The 18,057-nt window shown below is 47.3% G+C and overlaps 1 protein-coding gene across 20 annotated transcripts in view; it reads left to right on the forward strand.

Moving 5' to 3' along the window:
• The window catches only part of FBRSL1 (fibrosin like 1), a 547,777-nt gene that overhangs the window by 484,367 nt on the left and 45,353 nt on the right, over positions 1-18,057 (forward strand). For all 20 annotated transcript variants that reach the window (XM_080373488.1, XM_080373505.1, XM_080373495.1 and 17 more), the window contains one exon: positions 3,820-3,865. In XM_080373488.1, coding sequence (XP_080229614.1) covers positions 3,820-3,865 — 46 coding nt within the window. The remainder of the gene's footprint in view (positions 1-3,819; positions 3,866-18,057) is intronic.

Here is an 18,057-nt window from a genome sequence, read left to right on the forward strand (position 1 = left end):
ATAAGGAACAGTTTTATTCCCTGTTAGCCATTTTATAGGCTACAGAGAAAGGGGGGGAAGCAATTACTGTGAGGCTTGACATAGTTTATAATGCTGTCTCTGTCAGATGATGTTGTTCTGTTATATATAATCATTAAATTATTAATCTGTGAGAGCTCTTACACCTTTCAGCTGCCTTGGGTTAGTGGGAACCAGGATGGATGAGGCTTGGACTTCATTATGCCTGGCTGTTCACCTTCGAGGCGAGGCTGTGTGACACCCTTTGTGGTTACCACCTTGCGTTCTGAGGAAAAAGCTGCCTTCGCTAAGCTTTTAGTGCTGAAAATTGAATCAGTGTTTATATATGTGCTGGGTTCAAGGGGAGGAAGGATGAGGCAAAGCAGAATAAGGTAGAAAGGTGGTTTTTCTCCGCACTGTATTCAGCCTGGTTTCAAACTGTCACAGAACTGGGTGGGAACGTTCTCCCCTTAGATCTGATGCAGAAAAGAAAGAAAATCAAAATGGGACAGAGGATTGCTAATTTAGTTGAATAAAGCACAAAGGGGGACCTGCAAGGCTTGCTGCAGAGCTTAGTGTGTCGGCAGAAGGGTGCTGGGCCTTAAAAGTTTCGGCAGGGAGAGGCTACCTCAGAAACTGCTGTGCTCTGAAAGCATTTGTGTGTTTCTTGCTTTGGGGACAGATGTGAGGTAGGCTTAAAAGCGGAGGTTGTGACTGGGGCTGTGGGACTGTGCAGGCAGCAGCTTTATGACAACGTGCCTGCCCGGGGCTCTGCCGCGGTGCTGGGGGAGGTGGGCAGAGATGCACAGGGAAGGCCAGAGGTGGCCGTGGGCTTCGGGCTGGGGGTGGCTCTGCCCTGTGCAGCAACGCGAAGGAGTTCGGGGGCAGTGAAAGGCTTGAGGGGTGCACGGAGCTGTGCCAGCTGCCCTTGTCCCTGAGGTGGCCCTTTGGATGGAGACAGGAGGCAATGGGGGAGGGGGGGGGGGGGGGGGAAATTTCTCATTTCATTTCGTAATTAAAAGAAGTGTGATTTCCTGGGATGGCTTGAACCTTTCCACATAAAGGAATCCAAATGCCTGGTTTTGCTCACAGGGGAAGAATTCCACCTTTTTTTTTTTTTTTTTTTTTTTTTTTTAATCCCTTCTTAAACATATGCAAATGATTTGCTTGAAACAGCAGAAAATTTGGGAGGGGACTTGTTTTAGCAGATGCGTTGGTTTGCTGGATTTTTTCACTCATTAGTGGGCTCCCTCAGACACATAGGTTTTATTGTATGCTTCCTTTAAAGGGTGACTGATGGAATTGAATGATGTATTCAGGCTCTTCCTCCCCCAGCTTCCCTCCTGCCTTTACAGCAGCTCGCAGAATATCCTATAGCACAGGCGTTCACTGTTTCAGAATGGTGCTCATGCCAAAAACTGCTCAGATCTGGAGCTAGAAATCATCAGAAGTGAGAGCAAAAGTTACTGTAAACTCTAGGTGTGAAGGTTTGTGTCTGTAAACTGTGGCTGTGATGTTGAAAACACTGCTCTGTAAATGTTGACTCTGCTTGTTGAAGGCGGTGCCACATACTGGTATCGGAAGACTGAGCAATAATCCCTGTGTTTTATTTTCCTTTAAAACTGAATTTTCTTGCTTGACTTCCTTAAACATTGTTTTTCTATAGTCTGGACGTGTAGCGCTGCGGTCTTTAGCTCACGGTGAAGCAGTGCCAGTCTGTGTTAGACCCTCGGTACGGAGCTGCCCAGACGAGTGAGCTGGCGGTGGGGAGCAGTGCCAGTGGGACCCCCCTTCCCGGAGCAGGTGGGGTGCGGGCGGCAGCTTGCCCCGCACAGCACCCAGGAAAGGCGGCTCTCGCGAGCGGCCTCTGCCCACCGGGCTCCTCTGGTGGGCTGCACGCCCGCGTCAGGAACTGGCACTTAGGATTTGTGGCTCAGCTGCCGAGTTACTGCTTGGGCTTTAGCGCAAGGCACGCCCAAGTTTCGTTGCCTATAGAATGGGGGAATCTTACTGATCCACCTGCCACATGTCCTAATGCTTGTGCGGTGCTTGGAGGCTAGGTCCTGGCTTTGTGTAAGCTGTTAGTATGGGTGAGCTCCAGAGCCTGCAGATGTGTTCTGCATCCGTGGTGACTTTGTGTTGATTACAAGTGAAAAATCTCTTAACAATGGGTTGTAAATTTGGAGTTGGCTGTCAAACGTTTTATGCACCACTGTTGTTGCTGCTGTGTGACGCTGTTACACTGTCTTTGCAAACCAGCCTAGGCAAAACCTTGTTTAATCCTGGTTCTTCCTCTCTTTAATCCATGCAGTGAAGGGATCGTGCAGGTAACTGATTTTCCCTAAGATTTTAGGATCCTTTTGCTGAGCTGTGTAATGACCATACATGCCACAGCTACACCTGCAGCTTTGTCGTGGACATGATTCAGAATTTCTTTCTTATGTGTCTCAGCCTCAACGTATTTTTCATGTTGTTTTCCCTCTCTTTTTTATGCATTTGCATTAAGTAAGACATTCAGTGCTTGCAGTGCCACTTTCCTTAGAAATAACATTAAGAGATCACTCTTTCTTGCTTCTTACTGTATCTCATGCAGATCTTCTTGCATTTTACTGTTTGTTTTTTTCCTTCTGAGTCGTCATTTAAAATATATAACAACGTAGTACAATTCACAGTGCTCTTTATCATGCAAATCTCCCAAGGCACCTTAGAATAAAATAAATAAAATAAAAAAGAAAATCAACTTAGTTCAGCCAGGTGTTGAATTAATGCATTGTTTTTAAAGCAGAGCCAGGGGAGAAAGTCTTTTTTCACTTTCAGTATCTTTTGCTCTTCAGCTTTGTACTTCACCCCATTTTATTCATGTAGCAGTCAGTGCCAAAACGTCGATGATATTTTCAGCTATCTTGTAGATGGTAGTAATGTTGATCGTGCTCCCTGCTCCCAGACCAGCTTTGATTCTGGAGAGGCTACTTGCTATTTAATCAGATAGCGAAGAGGAAAAGCTTATGCTGAAATAGGTTGACTGTTTGATATCAGTTGGGGGAGGGAAGGAAGCTATCAAATTAACTCATAAAAGCTTTATTTACGATGAATGGAGTTTTTTTCCCTGTCTGTCATTATCATCTTCTCTGTAACCCAGTGACCCTGATTATCATGAAGCTGTTTACAAGGTTTAGGTTAATTGGATTTCTTTAACTATTTCCCAGAGCTGTGAGGAGCACAAATACACTGCCGTGGAGTTCAAACAGCATAGTGCAACCCAGTTTGCAAGGAGACGGGCTTCTTCCAAGAGGAAGTCATTTTATTTCATACTCAACTAAGTGCATAGCAGCATGTACCTATCATTTGGCATAATATTAAATAACACCCTCGTTCATACGGATGTGTTCAGTTGCAACTTGTGTTTCCAATACACAAATTACATTTTGCATGTTCAGCAAGAAATGAGCTTATTTTCAACGAGAGAGGCTTTGAAATGTTTTTGGTTCTATTTTTGTTTTCTTCAGCTTGATAGCAGTTTCACCGGTTTTGTTTTTATATGAGGAATCATGGATAAAATAGCTGTGCATTGCATGGCTGCCTAAATAAACGAGACAGGAGGATATAGAGGGTGAGATCAGGACAGGACTTGTGTACGCTTTGCTTTCATCTCCTTAGGATGCATGCTTGTTCTGTAATGGCACAACATTGCACCCTCCAGGTGCCGTGTGTAATAGCAGGTCTACAGATAGCCGACTTGTTTTATGAGCTGTGTTTTTGTCAGCAAACCTTCCTAAATTCTCCTTTAGTATTACTCACGCTCTTTTTCTCCTTCTTTTTCAGGCTTCTGTAGGCTCTGAGAAGCTGTTCTCCCCTGCAGCAAATAAAGGTAAGTGATCTGGAGAAACACTTCCCTGATCTTAGAGCAAGAGATTTGAGCTGTGAATCCGTATCATGCGAATAGGAGGACATTGGTTTTGCCAGCGCCTTTGATTTTGCCACACACATTGTCATAAAGATCAACTTTACAGGCTTGTGATGATTAAGCTAAAATTTAGAGCTTCATTGTCTCGGTGTGGGGTGGGACTTCTTCCCTACCGGTTACAAATGTCTTAGAGGGAGGGATTACTGACAAAGGAGAAGTCAGCCTTTACTGTAGGGGATATGCTCTTCCCTCTGATATAATCAAATCCTCATTTCTTTTAAACAAATCAATATTTCAGTGTTATCTGTGTTATCCTTACGAGGGCTGGCACATCCCTCTGCTGCCAGCGCGCACAGAGCGTTTGTGCCTGTACATCTCAGTTCTCCAAAAGGAGGTGGAAGGTGCTCAGCGCGTCGCAGGGTTTCGGCTCCCGCTGTTGCTGTTAATTGAGAGTTACCTGTGATGTGTGCCGGGTGTTGCTAAGAGACTGCGCCGTTCCAGATTCCCCTTGGGAGGTACAGTGACAGATCGCTAAATACACCGAGCCCTCCTCCGAGGGCTCAGTACAGCCGTAAAAGTGGGCTGCTCTAGTTCCATGTGTTCCCGGGGATAATCTCACGGAGATGGAAACTGGGCAAAAATACTGACGAAACAGCCTTGGAGAGGGCACAGTGTGGAACATGATGGAAAGCTTTGCACTGAGAATGGTTCCACTTTATCGTGCAAGGAGGTTGGTGGCGTGGCTCTGAATGAATTGTCGGGTTGTGTGGCTCTTTGCAGCATGCCCAGCATTGGGCTGAGAATAAAATCGGTTCAGAGCAATAATGAACACGAGGGACAGGCGGATACCCCAAAGAGGGGAGATGAGGCCCATTAATAGGAAGTGATGAAATAACCTTCTTGTGTTATTTCAAGAGGGCCAAGAAAGGAATAACTTGCAGTTGTGTAGGAGTAGGTGCTGGCCATGGAAAGGCGTTTTGGTGGTTGTGTGCTCCATCACCTGGATCCAGGCCCAGTTTATATCTGGGCTCTGTAGCAGCAGTAAGTATTAGGAATTCTCTTTCCTTCCAAGCTTTGCAGATTTTCAATGCCAAATGTGGAAACCGATGACAAGCCCATTATGTTATTACATTTGCAGATATTTTTACAAAACTATGCAGCTTTATCTGGGGGAAGGAGGGAAGTTTAAACAAATGGTGGGGAAGAGCATTTCTCTTCTTCCAGCCTTGGCTTGCTGATAAGGCAAACCAGATTGCCCATACGGCACTGCCTCAGCAAAACAAAAATCTTGCCATCCAGCATAAATGCGTGGCACATAGATCTGCTGGAGAGGCTTATGTTGAAGCGTTAGCAGCTTTGTTGGCTCCTCCTTGTGCTGAAGCCTGAGATCCCCCACCCCGTGGTAGCACAGAGCAGCTCAGCAACAGGATTTTTCAAAATACCTCCCTATCAGGAAGTTAAATGTGTGAATGCCTGTGAATTTGCTGTCTTGAAGTTTGTGTTCTGCTGTTTTTATCCATGTAATTAAGCGTGTTCCTGTTTGGTTTGATGTGGGTGTAGACATTGCCAGCGTTGTGAAGCATTGGGTTCAGATCGTGGTTCTTGACTTGGGCTTTTCTTTTACCCTGGCCCTTTACCGGTGGAGCTTTGCTGATCAGCACGGGCTGATGGCAGGCCCGCTCTGCTGCGGGCTACCTCTGCCTTTGGCACTTGCGTTGAGAGCTGAGAGAAATTTGTCTCAGTGAGATTTTGTGCAGAAACCCAAACAGTGCTAATTCTACCCCTTGCCCTGTTATCACTCCCACGATGCAAGAGCCAGATTTCTCTCTCGCACATGCAAATGAACACCGCCGCGACACAGCTAGGCTCTGTCGGTGATGCCATATGGCCAGGAGAAAGTGACTTTCAAAGTGTTGTGCTTAAATTCCTTTTGCGAGATAAGAGCCTTGATTTAAGGCCACGTTCTCCAGGGCTGGAGCAGTGGTGGCTGCGCAGGGAGGGGATTAGCTCAGCGCAGTTTCCTGGTGGGCACATGCATGGCACGGCACGTGCTTGTCCTCTCCCATGGGCATTTGCACTGTGCCCTTCCTCTGTAAACACTTGCGGCCTTTTTGGAGAGATATTAACTAGCAAACATGCAGCATCCATGCTACAGCTTTTATTGAAGGTAACCAGGCTTTTAAAACACAATAAAGTGGATTCATTGTCTGGTGCAACTCCCCCTGTGCCCACAAACTTTCCCTGGGGATGTGTTTGGCCCTGTGTATTTGTTTTATGCCGTAGTTTATCAGCAGCTTAGCAGTGCAATTAAGTATTAAGATAGACAGGTTTCGCTTATTTGAGGCTGGAACAGCTGTAAAACGTAACCTTTGACCATATTTCACAGCTCCACAAAAGGCTTGAGGAGCAGCATCCTTTGTCTGGGCCTCTCTGGGTGACGTTGGTCTTTGCCCCCTCCCTGCCGGGGCTGCGGTGGTGCTGCTCCTCCTTTTCACACCAGTTCATCTGCAACAACAGATGCATGGCGTAAATGTCCACTTTGGGGACCAGTCGCTATTATGCAGTGGAGAGAGGTGTCCTGACCCAGGGTGACCTCAGTAGTCACAGCTGCGAGATGGGCTGAATGGGGCACTTTGAGCTTCCAGGAGAAGAGGAGATTAAAACCTAAGGAAATAATAATTAAAAGTAAAAGCAGAGAATCCCTGATCTTCTCTGCTGACAGGTCTTTGTTTTCTGATGCAGAAAGCATTTGTTTAGCCAACTTGTCACTGCAGCACAAAGTTACAAGGGCATTTGCTGCCAAGGGCCGGGTGTTACATCCTCCTGGTGAATAAATCAATAAGCAAATAATAAAGGTCTGTTTGCTCTCTCGTGCAGCTCCTTTCTCCCACAAACCTCCCAGCCAGTCCTTTGCTTTTTCTGAAGGGCAAGGGCCGTGCAGGGCAGCAGAGGCGCAGGCGAAAGCTGAATTGGTCCCTCTCCCCAGGTGGGTGGGTGAGGCAGAGGGAGTGACGGGGCTGACAGGAGGGCAGATGTGCGGTGGGTCTGAGGAGGTGAGAGGGACGTTCACTCCCACGTCGCTGGAAGGACCTCTGCCTGCCTGCCGCGATGGTATTTTTAAGAGTGTGTGGGGCAGGATAGTTTGTATTTTAAGGACTTGAGCATTGCATTCTCACTGTTGGCTCACTCCTGCAGCGGCCTTCCCCGATGGGGCTGCTGGAGGTGGCTGGGCTCTCTGCCACCTCTCCTTGCCCCGGACCTGCTGTGGCTCTTTTTCTACCACAGTGATGTTGCAGCTGTAGCCCAGGCGACCTGCTGAGTCCCCAGCATTTGAACCCAGGGCCACTGGGTGGGTTAGGGTGAAATGAGCATCTTGAAGTAGGTGTTTCCTAAATGGCTTTAGCGTCAGTCGAGGGCCCTGACAAGGAGAACCTCCGTCGCAGGTGAGCCGGGCCCTGGGCAGGCCCTGGGTACGGAGGTGACACCAGTGAGATGGAAGGGGCAGCCGGGAGGTCCCAGGTCCCAGCTGAGACACTGTGGAGCAGCCAGACCTGCACAGCCGTGTCTGCCCCGCAGCCCAGGGGGCACTGGGCAGCAGGGGGTAAGGGCTTTGAAGTTTGCTGAAGCCAAGTATGTTGCTCTGTCCTTGGATCAAGATGAAGCTGGACACGGAGGGAGCTGTGTAATCCATCTGTCTGGTGGCACGGAGCAACTGGCCGGGACCCAGCTTTGCTGCAGACTGGCGGGAGCCTCGCTCAGCTCCATGCCTCGATTTCCCCCTCCTGCAAAATGAAGACTACTGCTTGTCAGCCAAGTGTGCTAAGAGACTTAATTAATGAATGTTTATCAAGCGATTTATCAAGAGATGCTTTTAATGAGAGATTCCATAAACAGTGCAAGGCTTCATTTTCATGGCAATAATAAATGACAGTGAAAATAAGTCTTATCCTTCCCCCGCATATGCACCTCCCAGGAAAAAATGATTGCTTACCCTCCACTCTCACTTCTCCCTGGGTTTCTAGGCACAGGGCTTTGAAGTGCTATCTTTCATCATGAACTGTACACATCCTCAAAGCTGTAAAGCTCACAGCCTGTGTCTTATCCCTCTGACAAGAGGGAGGCAAGCTTTCTCGGCATGCAGGTCATAATTGTCAGCCATGGGATATGCCGCAGCCACCCGCCCCAGCGGGCTAATGCAGCTTATGGTTCTTTGAAGTTCCCTCCCTTTATTTTCTGTCCTCTTGACCACAAAACTGTGCCTTGGGCCAGCAAGAGAGATTTCTTGTTCAGAGACGACACTGAGCTCTGACAAGCACATGTGAACCAGAGAAGAACCCTTGTTCCTCTGAGATCACTGCTCCATAATGTTGTTGCCTTAAGGGGACTGTCTCTCCTTTTTCTCTCTACTGCTTCTCTTCCTTTTTTTTTTCTTTTTCTTTTCTTTTTTTTTTTTTTTGTTTGTTTAATTCAGCACTAAACTGTCACATTAAATCATTTTAGAAGCTGGAACTACAAAACCTCCAGTGTAGGACATGATGTTAAAAACTGATGGTTATTACTGTGAGAAGGGAAAGGAGGGGCAGCAGGGCAGGAGCAGGATGGGAGGGCAGCAAGTCAGCTCTCCAGGAGGAACCTGCGAGTGCCCAGTGAAGCAGAAAACAACCTGAACACAGCTGAGCTCAAAATAATGTGCTTGGCACAGGTTTGCAGCAGCACAGCTTAATGGTTGCTCAGTGCTGACAGGGGAATCAGGAGCCCTGTGTCTCCTGTGCTTGCCCTGCTGCTTGTGCTCTGCTCAGCCGCTGGTCCTGCCGCCCTGGCCCTCTCTCTCCAGCTGTCAGGGTCAGAGGCTCCCTCTGGCTGGGACAGCATCCCCCGTAATTGGGTCCCACTCTCCTCCAGGGCCTCTACCTCACTGCCAGGATATAGGGCTTTCCATCACAAGGGGGTCCGCACCGACACAGAGCAAAAAAGCCTCACAGCACCCAGTCAGGCAGTTAGCTGTATTTTACAATAATGGAGGTCAGGAGAGATACCGTAAATTTTCCCGGCTTTCTTGTGTGGGGTCCACAGCGGGGGTATGAGATGCAGGAAAAGCAGAGGTGCATCCTGTCTCTTGATCTCAGTTTTATCCCTTGGTTCTGGTTACATTTTGATGAGGTCACCATCTTGCATGTGATTACCTGCAGTCAGTGAACTTGAGGAGGAGGATCAGTTCCAGCTGCATCTTTGGACAAGAGTCCGCTATAATTACAGGCATGCAAAAACTTCCACAGCAGCATCTGTAATAATAAATAAGTAATGCATTTATTTTGACAGCAACCACATCGCTATGATGTATACAGTGCTCAGGATACTCTGCAGCTGCTCTACTCCCTATGTTGCATCTTCTGTGATTTTATTGCATTCTTACAGTATTCTGTGTTTTTCATGAAATCCAGGCCCTCAGAGGATTGTACAGAAATCTAAGCTTTAATTTCATTTCTTAAGCAAGACTTTAGTCTTCCTTGGTACAGAGAAGAGCCTGGAACTCTGCTTCTTCTGTGCTTCAAAGCTAGCAGGCAGTCAAGAAGAAGCCCAGATACTTTGGGTTTAATCTCGTTTTAAAGATGGTTTGTGATTTGTAAATGTTTAGGCGTTTGGCAGTACTGGATACCCTGACCTACTTGTAAATCCAGCATGTGAGTCCGTCCCAGCATCCTCTTTTCAACAAGTTCTATCTAATTCTGTCACTGCCTGGATAAGAACATTAGCTTTCTAGCATACACAGATATATAATTACACAGTGGCCTGAGAAGGAGGAGGACTTTGACTTTCAGACACTGTGGGTAACCAGGATAATCACCCAAGTCACAGCCAGTTAGCCACATTTCAAAACAACACCGAACACAGAAAATAGTGCAATAAATGTTGTCTTTCAGTCTTGCAGTTTTCCGATTTTGCAGGCTCTGGAAAGCTGTCCGCCTTCTCTTTGGGAATGGGAATACTCCCTGTCTCCCGTTAGGGATGTTGCGTGTGTTTACCAGGGTATAACCATCCCTAGCCATAGAAGCTGTCTGTGAAAATACGATGGACAAGTCAGAGGGACCATTCACCTCAACCACACTGTCTGGTTAACTTCGTAAAATTCAGTTAGATTGCAAAAGTGGATAATTTATTACCTTCAGCACAAATTGTGTGTTGTGTACCTCCCCAGGTTAGAGCTGCCTCATGCGAGCAGGCAGGTTTTGCTTGCACCGTTTGCGGTGCGGTTTGCGCAGCTATCTCCGGGTTTGTCTCCTTCAAGTGAGCCAGCATAGAGCTTTCTTTGTAGCTTCAGGCTGCAGCCAAGCAAGTTGAAAAGTTGAATTATAAACATTTCCAGGCCTTCTGGTTGGTATCTCATGTTTTGTTTTGTTATTTTAAGGATGTGGGGTATGTTGCTGCATTCCTGTCAGTGGGATTAGAATGAATAGAAGCAATACTGTAGGAGATAAAATGTGTTTAATTATTTATTTGAGAATTACAGACTGAAATTGCTTTTTGATTTAAAGCATACAAGTCATGGCTATGTTTTTGGAGTAAAGAGAGGCATGCAGAAACATATATATGCACAATTACCTAGGGTAATGTAAGAAGTCTCTTCGCTCAACTGCCCTTCCTCCGCAGAATTTGTTCATTTCCTTAAAGATTTTAAATTTCAAATGCGGCTTTGTTAAGTATCACGGAAAGCTTACTGCATGCTGTGCCTTGCCCACCAAAATGTAAATAAAATAAATGAAGTCTTCGTTGTATAAATGTTATGAAGTGGGTGGTTTATTTTCTTTAATTATACTTTTTATTTAAAATAAACTATAAAACCAAAATAATACATATCCTGAATGGGCCAGCACAAACTCATACTGATTGAGTAGGCACATCTCAGCTTTTCTCGGTTCATGTGAAACTAGATAAAAGGACCATCAAACTGTAAATCAGGAAAAAAGAAAGAAAAATAAATCCTTCCAGATGCATGTAGTAGTTTACATTGCCTAGACTTTTAAATGATGTTTGAAAGATTTCATCTTTTTCCTTCGTGTTTATAGTTTGCTTATCTGTTCTGGAGTAGCAAAAGCCGAGCTGGTAGCTCTCAGTAGTGTTTCCAGCTGCTGTCCCTCACTGCAGGATGCTGGTCCAGGTTGTCTCTCAGTGGCAGAAGGGTGCTGTGGGGCACTGATGGTAAGAGCAGCAGTTGCAGCCTCCACAAAGCTATTGGCTCTTCTCGATTCTTCTTCTAAAATACCTCAGAGACATGTTTTATTCATGTAAGATTTTGTAAAGCTTCAGTTTCCTAGAAAATTAAACGTTGGTATAAACCTGATCCCCCTCTTCATGTGGACTAGCAGTGCGGTGCAGGACGAGTGGAGGTGCCCGGACCTCTGGTGCAGGTCTGAGCACGCTGTGGCCACCACATCCCCGTGCAAATCAGGCTTGTCCCTCACGAGGGAGAGTCCCCTGCACCCCCCTCGACAGGGAGGTGCTGCCGGAGGTGCGCACCCACGCTGTGCACAGCCTGGGCTTGTGCTGGTTTTCCAGGCTCTGCGGTGCTCCTTGCCGTGGCGTGCTCCACCCCACGCTCTGTGTTTCTGTTTCAGTGGAGCTGTGTGACAGGTGACCGAGGGGCAGCCACCCTGTGCTGGGTAATAGCCCATTAGGGACTCCTGCAGACACAGTAACCCCCTGCTCCGTGCAGGTCACCGGCATAAAGCAGGGCAGCGTGACGATCGACAAGTAATTTGACAAGGCGATGGGGGGTAAGGAGGCTGGTGCAGAGGGGAGCTGGAGCTGACCCCAGGTGGGCTTGTGTTTCCTTCTGGGCAATCAATGGGGGTGATCAATGAGACCAGGGCGTGCTGTTTAATTGCAAATGGATCTGGTTACTCTTTTGTGTGCAATGCTGGCAGGGTCCGTAAGTCCCAGCGAGGCCCCGCATCCAGCAGCAGAGCCTTCAAGGAAAGAGGATGCTGTCAGCATCGCACTCCTCCTCCCTCTCCTCTCGCTCACCCCCACCACCACCACCCCCCGCCGATGCTGAGGCCTTCCTCCCGGGGCAGGGACAGGGACACGTGGCTGATGAGCAGGACCCTGCTGGCCCAGCCAGCCTGTGTGGCCAGCAGCAGTAGCCCATGCTGTGTTGCTGTTTGCAGGCTTTTTGGTGGTGGTTGGTTTTCTGGTTGGTGGTTGTTTTTTTTTTTAATAGAGATATATAGATCTATGTTAGCTTCGTTTGAAATCGCTGCTGTAAGTGATGTAGCTCTCCAGCCCTGTCCCACGGGAGGGGAGGAAGGAGGCCAGGTTCGGGGCTTGCTTTCAGCCCACGGGGCTCCTGCTGTTTTCTCCTTTAATAACGGCGCAAGCCCTGCACGCATGTGCTCGCCACTTCTCTCACCTCCGTGCTTCGCTGACCATCCTTCCTGCTAACAAGGGCTGAACACAGTTCCCCGTGGAGCCTGTTAATGTTGCTGCTGAGCTGCCCGGGGACTCGCAGCGTGAGGCTTTCCTTCCATCTCTGCTGCTCTCGCGCTCGGTTCAGCCAGGTAAAGCCATACTGACTCCATTGAATTCACGGTATTTATTTGGGTTTACACCAATGTATAAGAGAGCAGGACTTGGCATAGTGCTTGTGTTTGTGTGTCTGTGTTTCTGAAAAGGATACTTGTTCTGGTTTGTTGGGGTTTTTTCCAAACAGTAAATATTTTCTTGTAAATCACTGGGACAGAAAAGTGACTGCGGTGCTTTTTCGTTCATTTATTTGCTTTAAATTGATGTCAGAGTCTTACAGGAGGTAATAGGAAATTAAAATCTTTCTATATATTTTTTTTAACCGTCCTGCAAAATTTACTGCAGAATTATATCCCCACACTGGGATTCTGTCGGACAGTTCAAAAAGCCTGTGGAAAGGTTCTCGTTCGCTGTTAAATTTTAAAAGTGATTGAAGTAATTTTTATGGAACTCTGTTAAGTTTCTGAAGAAACATATTGGTTTCATCACTAATAAATTCTTTAAGGCTTATCCATAAGGGAACAGTCAGACTTCCAGATCTCTCTCCAATGAAATGGACATTAGCTTTTTGCCCTGTTGGAGATACGTTCTCAAAAGGTATCAGCAAGGTGAGTGGGAAACCTGGGGAAGCCTCATTGCATCCAAGTACATCATCTGGCACTGTGGGGTGGTGGGTTCTTCACCAGGCAACCCGCTAATTTGGGTGGAGATTTTAGAAAGGAGGAGTTTGTTTTCAAAGGTGAGGAAGTAGATTGCAGACGGATTTATACAGATAAATCATGGTGTGAGGTTAAGCTTAGACCCCAGCATCTGTTTCTGAGCACTATTGTGTTCAGGAGAGGCTGCAGCACTGGAAAAGGGAGAGCGCAGCCTCGAAGTCCCTGTTTCTCAGGCACTCCTGTTGCTTTCAAAACAATATGAAATAATGTGTTCACTGTGCTTTTCCACTGCATCCAGAAAAGCATGCAGTGTCTTCCTCCCAGTGAAAGGAAAGTATCAAGCTGGCTTTGTGCTTAACTTAGCACTCACAAGTGCCTTGCGTATGCGAGCGCAGAGCCACCTGATGAAAAGCAAATGGGCTAGGAGGGAAATAAAATTGTGTAATTGCCAGTTTCCTTCAGTTCCGCTCCCTCTCCCGTTTTGCATAAAGGAGGCTATTTAAGTCTCAGCTGGAGTGAGGTTTGGTAATAAGCAGACGTCTATGAACCTGCATCTGCTGATGATATCTACTTAGTTTATTCTATATTTCCTTATTTATTGGTGACCAGTTTTGAGAGAGACTTTCTCCTGAACACTCCTTGTCTTGCGGTGTGAAACCCATGGAAGAAGTTTGTCCCTTCAGGTCCACGAGTCCTTGTGACATCTTGGTAAGTGTAGGACCAGGCAGCACGGCCAGAGATCACGTCAGAGTGTGCAAACCCACCTCAAACTGCATTGACTTATGAATGTTAAGCTGCAAAAGCAAAGCCAGAGCCTGCTCCCTGGGAAGCTATCCACAAAGCAGGGTGGCAGAAAAGGGCCAGCCTTGTTGGAAGAAGCAGCTAACATTTTAATTTTCTCAGTACTGCGTGATCTGGCTTCCAGACAGCTAAGCTGTCCCCAGCCAGTTGCTTTCCTACGTGGCTGGCCTTCTTTGGGCACAGCGAGAGGCGCTCACGGTACAAGGTCTGCAGAGACAACTTGATTTAATACAGGCTTAGTGGCTGGAGGAAGAAATTTACAGTATGAGCATTGAAAGTTTATACAATAATGAACGTTGTCATTATTTCTATTTATTGAACCGGTCTGAGCTAGAAACTTGAAACCAACAACTAGAATATGTCCATCACGTTCTGTACTGATCAATTTAATAACCAAAGTGGAGCAGATCATTTTATACCTTTCACTGGATCAACGAAAAAATTCTCTGAGCATAATGTACCTTTTGGCCTGAAATATTTCTGCGTTACAGGCCAGTCTCTGGACCCTTTATGTCATTCCAGCAGTACACGCTGTAAAGCAGCCTTAGACGTCTGAGGACTCCCCACTGACAGTGGCAGCATAGTCAGCCAAGCTTATAGTCCTGAGGCCAGGGCAGAAAAGGGCTTGATTCCAGTGGCTGTGAGCAGCAGAGCACCTTCTTGCAAGCCGTGCAGGTGGGAGTAGTTCAGACACTCCAGATGGTGGTGTGAGCTGTACCAGGAGCCTAAGATGCCTATGAGGGCCTGTCAGTCATCTCAAGACTGGTCCAGTGAAAAATACTGCCTGGGCTACACCACTTGCAGTCTCCCCCAAGAATACCATTGTTTTCAACTAGGAATAGGCCAGCGTGGCTACATCTAGACCCAGATTTTGAAAATACTGCTACAGAAGCTCTCCTTTGCTCTCGTCCCTTCCCCTCTCCTCCAACAGTTGAAGAGGACCGGGTCCAGGTTTTTGGCTCAGACCCATGCCTGCTGCATACATTTCCTCCAGCAAATGGACACAACTATAAACCTCTTTCTGCATCATTTCCTGCAGGCCAGTACTAAACTTGCCACCCAGGTGTCCCCGTGTAAAGCCACTTCTTGCTGAGTCTGCTTCTGTTGCTGCTGGCGGGCTTGTCTTTGCGTGCTCACGGCAGGACTCCCACCACAGTGTGTTAATTTTAAACAAAGAGTGCGTTTTGATTTGGGAGGGTCTTTCCCATCAGGTCATATCAGAGTTTCTCTTAAAAGGGAAGGCTGTTTTTTGTTTTGTTTTATTTTCCCTTTTCCCCTCTTTTAATATGATCCCTGCAATTTTGTTTTCACTGAAATATTGACTGGCAGCATTGCAAATTGCCTGCATGCAGGCAGGAGCTTGCCAGCACTTTCTTACTCAGCTAGCCGTCAAGGTTGTGGATTCCACCACGAGCAGTGCCAGGAAAGCTGTTGATCAAAAATATTCCTAACATCTGTGAGTCCTCTCCATCCAAATGAGATGTAGTTACATTCTCCTTTTCCCTGCTCTCCTTCCAAACTGTTGCTTCAGACACCTAGAAAGCCCTGGTTGCAAATCATAAGCCGATCTCTGTTTGATTTGCAGCTCTGTTTCCAGCTCTGTTGAAATCCAATATAAACTCCAAAGTGCCCTTCCCCCAAGCATAATACGTCAAAAACATCAGCCTCCAAGCAGAGAGCAGACAGGGGTGCGTTTCTTTGCCCCATAACTCATTTGATCCAGATGCCGTCCCATGCTGTCCGTAGCCAACAAGGAGAGTCTTGTGAGAGCGGCAGCGGGAGGACACAGCTCAGGGCAGCCCCCAGGCGTGCCTGCAGCCTCGCGCACACGCGTGTGAGAGCACACACGTTCTGCCAGCGCGGGGAGGGGACGGGGGGCAGGCAGGGGAAAAGCCTGATTTCCCTTCCACCCTGTTCCTGCCACCACCACCAACTCACAAGCCAACTATTAAATAATTAACGTACCCAGTGGGGCAGGAGGAATCAAAAGCTGTTGTGTTCCCAAGTTTTCTCTGGCTCTGAAAGGCACGGTTCGCTGTGTATTCTGGCACCTCGGAGCGGGTTTTCCTCCCTCCTTCGCCTCCCCCTTATTATCCCGTATGTGTGCTGGAGAGGGAAGTGGCGTTCCCAGCCCAGCGGGGGATGACTGTTATTTCAGACTAGCAACAGGGGAAAAGGAACAGCCTGTTGCCTGATTGATGTTTGTTTTTTGTGGACAGACACCAAAGGTTCATTAGAGACGGAAGGTTTGGGAGGAGGCGGGGGGGTGGGGTGGCGGGGGAGGTGCTCGCTCTTAAGGAACTATTGTACCCCTGTGCACTAACCTGGGTCTGCACTTTCTTTGACTTCTGTGAATGTCTCAGCTGTACCGTTTTGGCCCTGGCAACTTTAGGAAAATATACACGCCACAGAGGTTTCAGCGAAAGCTCTGCGATGAGGGGATCGGGGAAAAAGGAAGGGGAGGAGAGAACAATGCAGTAGGTTTTGCTGTAATTAATTTCAAATGTGCTGCTCATCTGTTCTCCTCGGGTTTCAAAGGCAACGAGAGGAGTTTGCAGGGCTTTTCCTACCACATCTGCGTCTTTCCAGAGGTGGGGATGGGAAGACGTCTTTCCTTCCATCTGACTGGTTTGACCAGTCTGGCAGCGTGGAGCGCTGAGTGCAGCACAAACCGATGCTGAAAATGATGCGCTGTCCAGAGGGGGAGAAGAGGAGGAGGAGGGTGGGTGTGGAAGAGCTTCTCTTCTTACTTCGTTGGGTACGTGAAGCTGGAGAGACCGAGGAGGTTGGTATTGGGTAAAGCAGGTTTCTCTGCAAAGAGTTAAAGTAAGAGCACGTGTCTTTAAATAACAAATGTTATTTGCTACCGTTGTTGGTCCTGAAAAGCTTCCAGGTTACGGTGCAGGTGAGCTGTGTGGTTACAAGGCATTTAAAGGTGTGGGTCAAACCCTCACTTAATCATTGCTGACTTCGCACCTTTGAAGAATCTTCTCCCTTCGTATATTGTTTTGAGAACCAGTAAGTTCGTATTAAACCTTTGGTGGTGCGGCATCTTGCGTAGAAACCGCTCCTTGTGGTGGCTGTTTCGCAGCTCTGTTGGGCTGAGCTGTAGTGCACCCAGCACAGGGGCTGCCGGCCGCCATAGGGCACCGTCCTCATGTCCTTTGCCTTCAGGGCTCAGTATCTATGAAGCCACATGATTGCGGCAGTAAAGAGAAAGAAAATGGACCTGTTAGATTATTGACTTTACACCCTTCAACAAGATACCCAGATGCAAATTTGATAGCCCTATGAATCTTAGCCAGAAAAATCAGTAAAACAGAAACTTAAACTACTCTAAATTACTGTTAGTGCTTTAACAGCTCTATTTTCAAATTGCTCTTTGCTTAGAAGCTTGCACTGAACCCTGGAGCTGGTGGATAATGACCTCTTGTTTAAACACGTGGCTACTTTATGATCCTTAGCTCTTAGAAAAACCAACCTCAATATCGGGTGTTGAATATTTCTGAAGTTTGGCCGTAAGGAAAATATTTCTACAGCATGATTGAAGAAAGTGTTCTCTTTTCTTGTCAGAAACTAATTTGGTGCAGCCACAACATGCTGAATACCCTAGAGGTACTTGAGGTGGGCTCTTGTTTGTGATACAGTCCGTCTCCAGGATGCCAGTGCTGGTATGTGACTAGTAGAGGCTGACCATATAGTGATACATGTTTCTGTGGTTCTTTGGAAGGGATGTAAATGCTGCAGTGGTGTTTCAGACTGTAAAGGCGTATGCCAGGTTTTGTAGCCTTACAGACTAAATAGACTTTCTGGCACTGCTGTGGGACTAGCTGCTGGAAAACTGTTCAGTGATAGATAGCATGTCACCAGACGTACATGCAGACATAGCCAGCTGCTGCGCACGGGGAAGGGTGGGCACATGGCGTCTTGAAGTGACCTCAGCGCAGGTTGTGAACAGGCAAAATTGATACGTAGAAACAAAGAAATGGAGAGAAGCCCGGAGCTCCAGAATGAGGCATATCTGCAGAAGACTGCAGGGACTTCAGACCTATTTGTCTGTAATTACTTGTGGAGGAAAGGGAAGTCACATTTGGAGAATATTCAAGCCCACCACCGCACCCTCTTTGAGAGAAACCCATATGAGAAAGGAGGGAGGTCTGAGTCCAGTCCAGGTTT

This window comes from Falco punctatus (assembly GCF_963210335.1).
Source record: "Falco punctatus genome assembly, chromosome: 1".
NCBI classification, from domain to species: Eukaryota; Metazoa; Chordata; class Aves; order Falconiformes; family Falconidae; genus Falco; species Falco punctatus.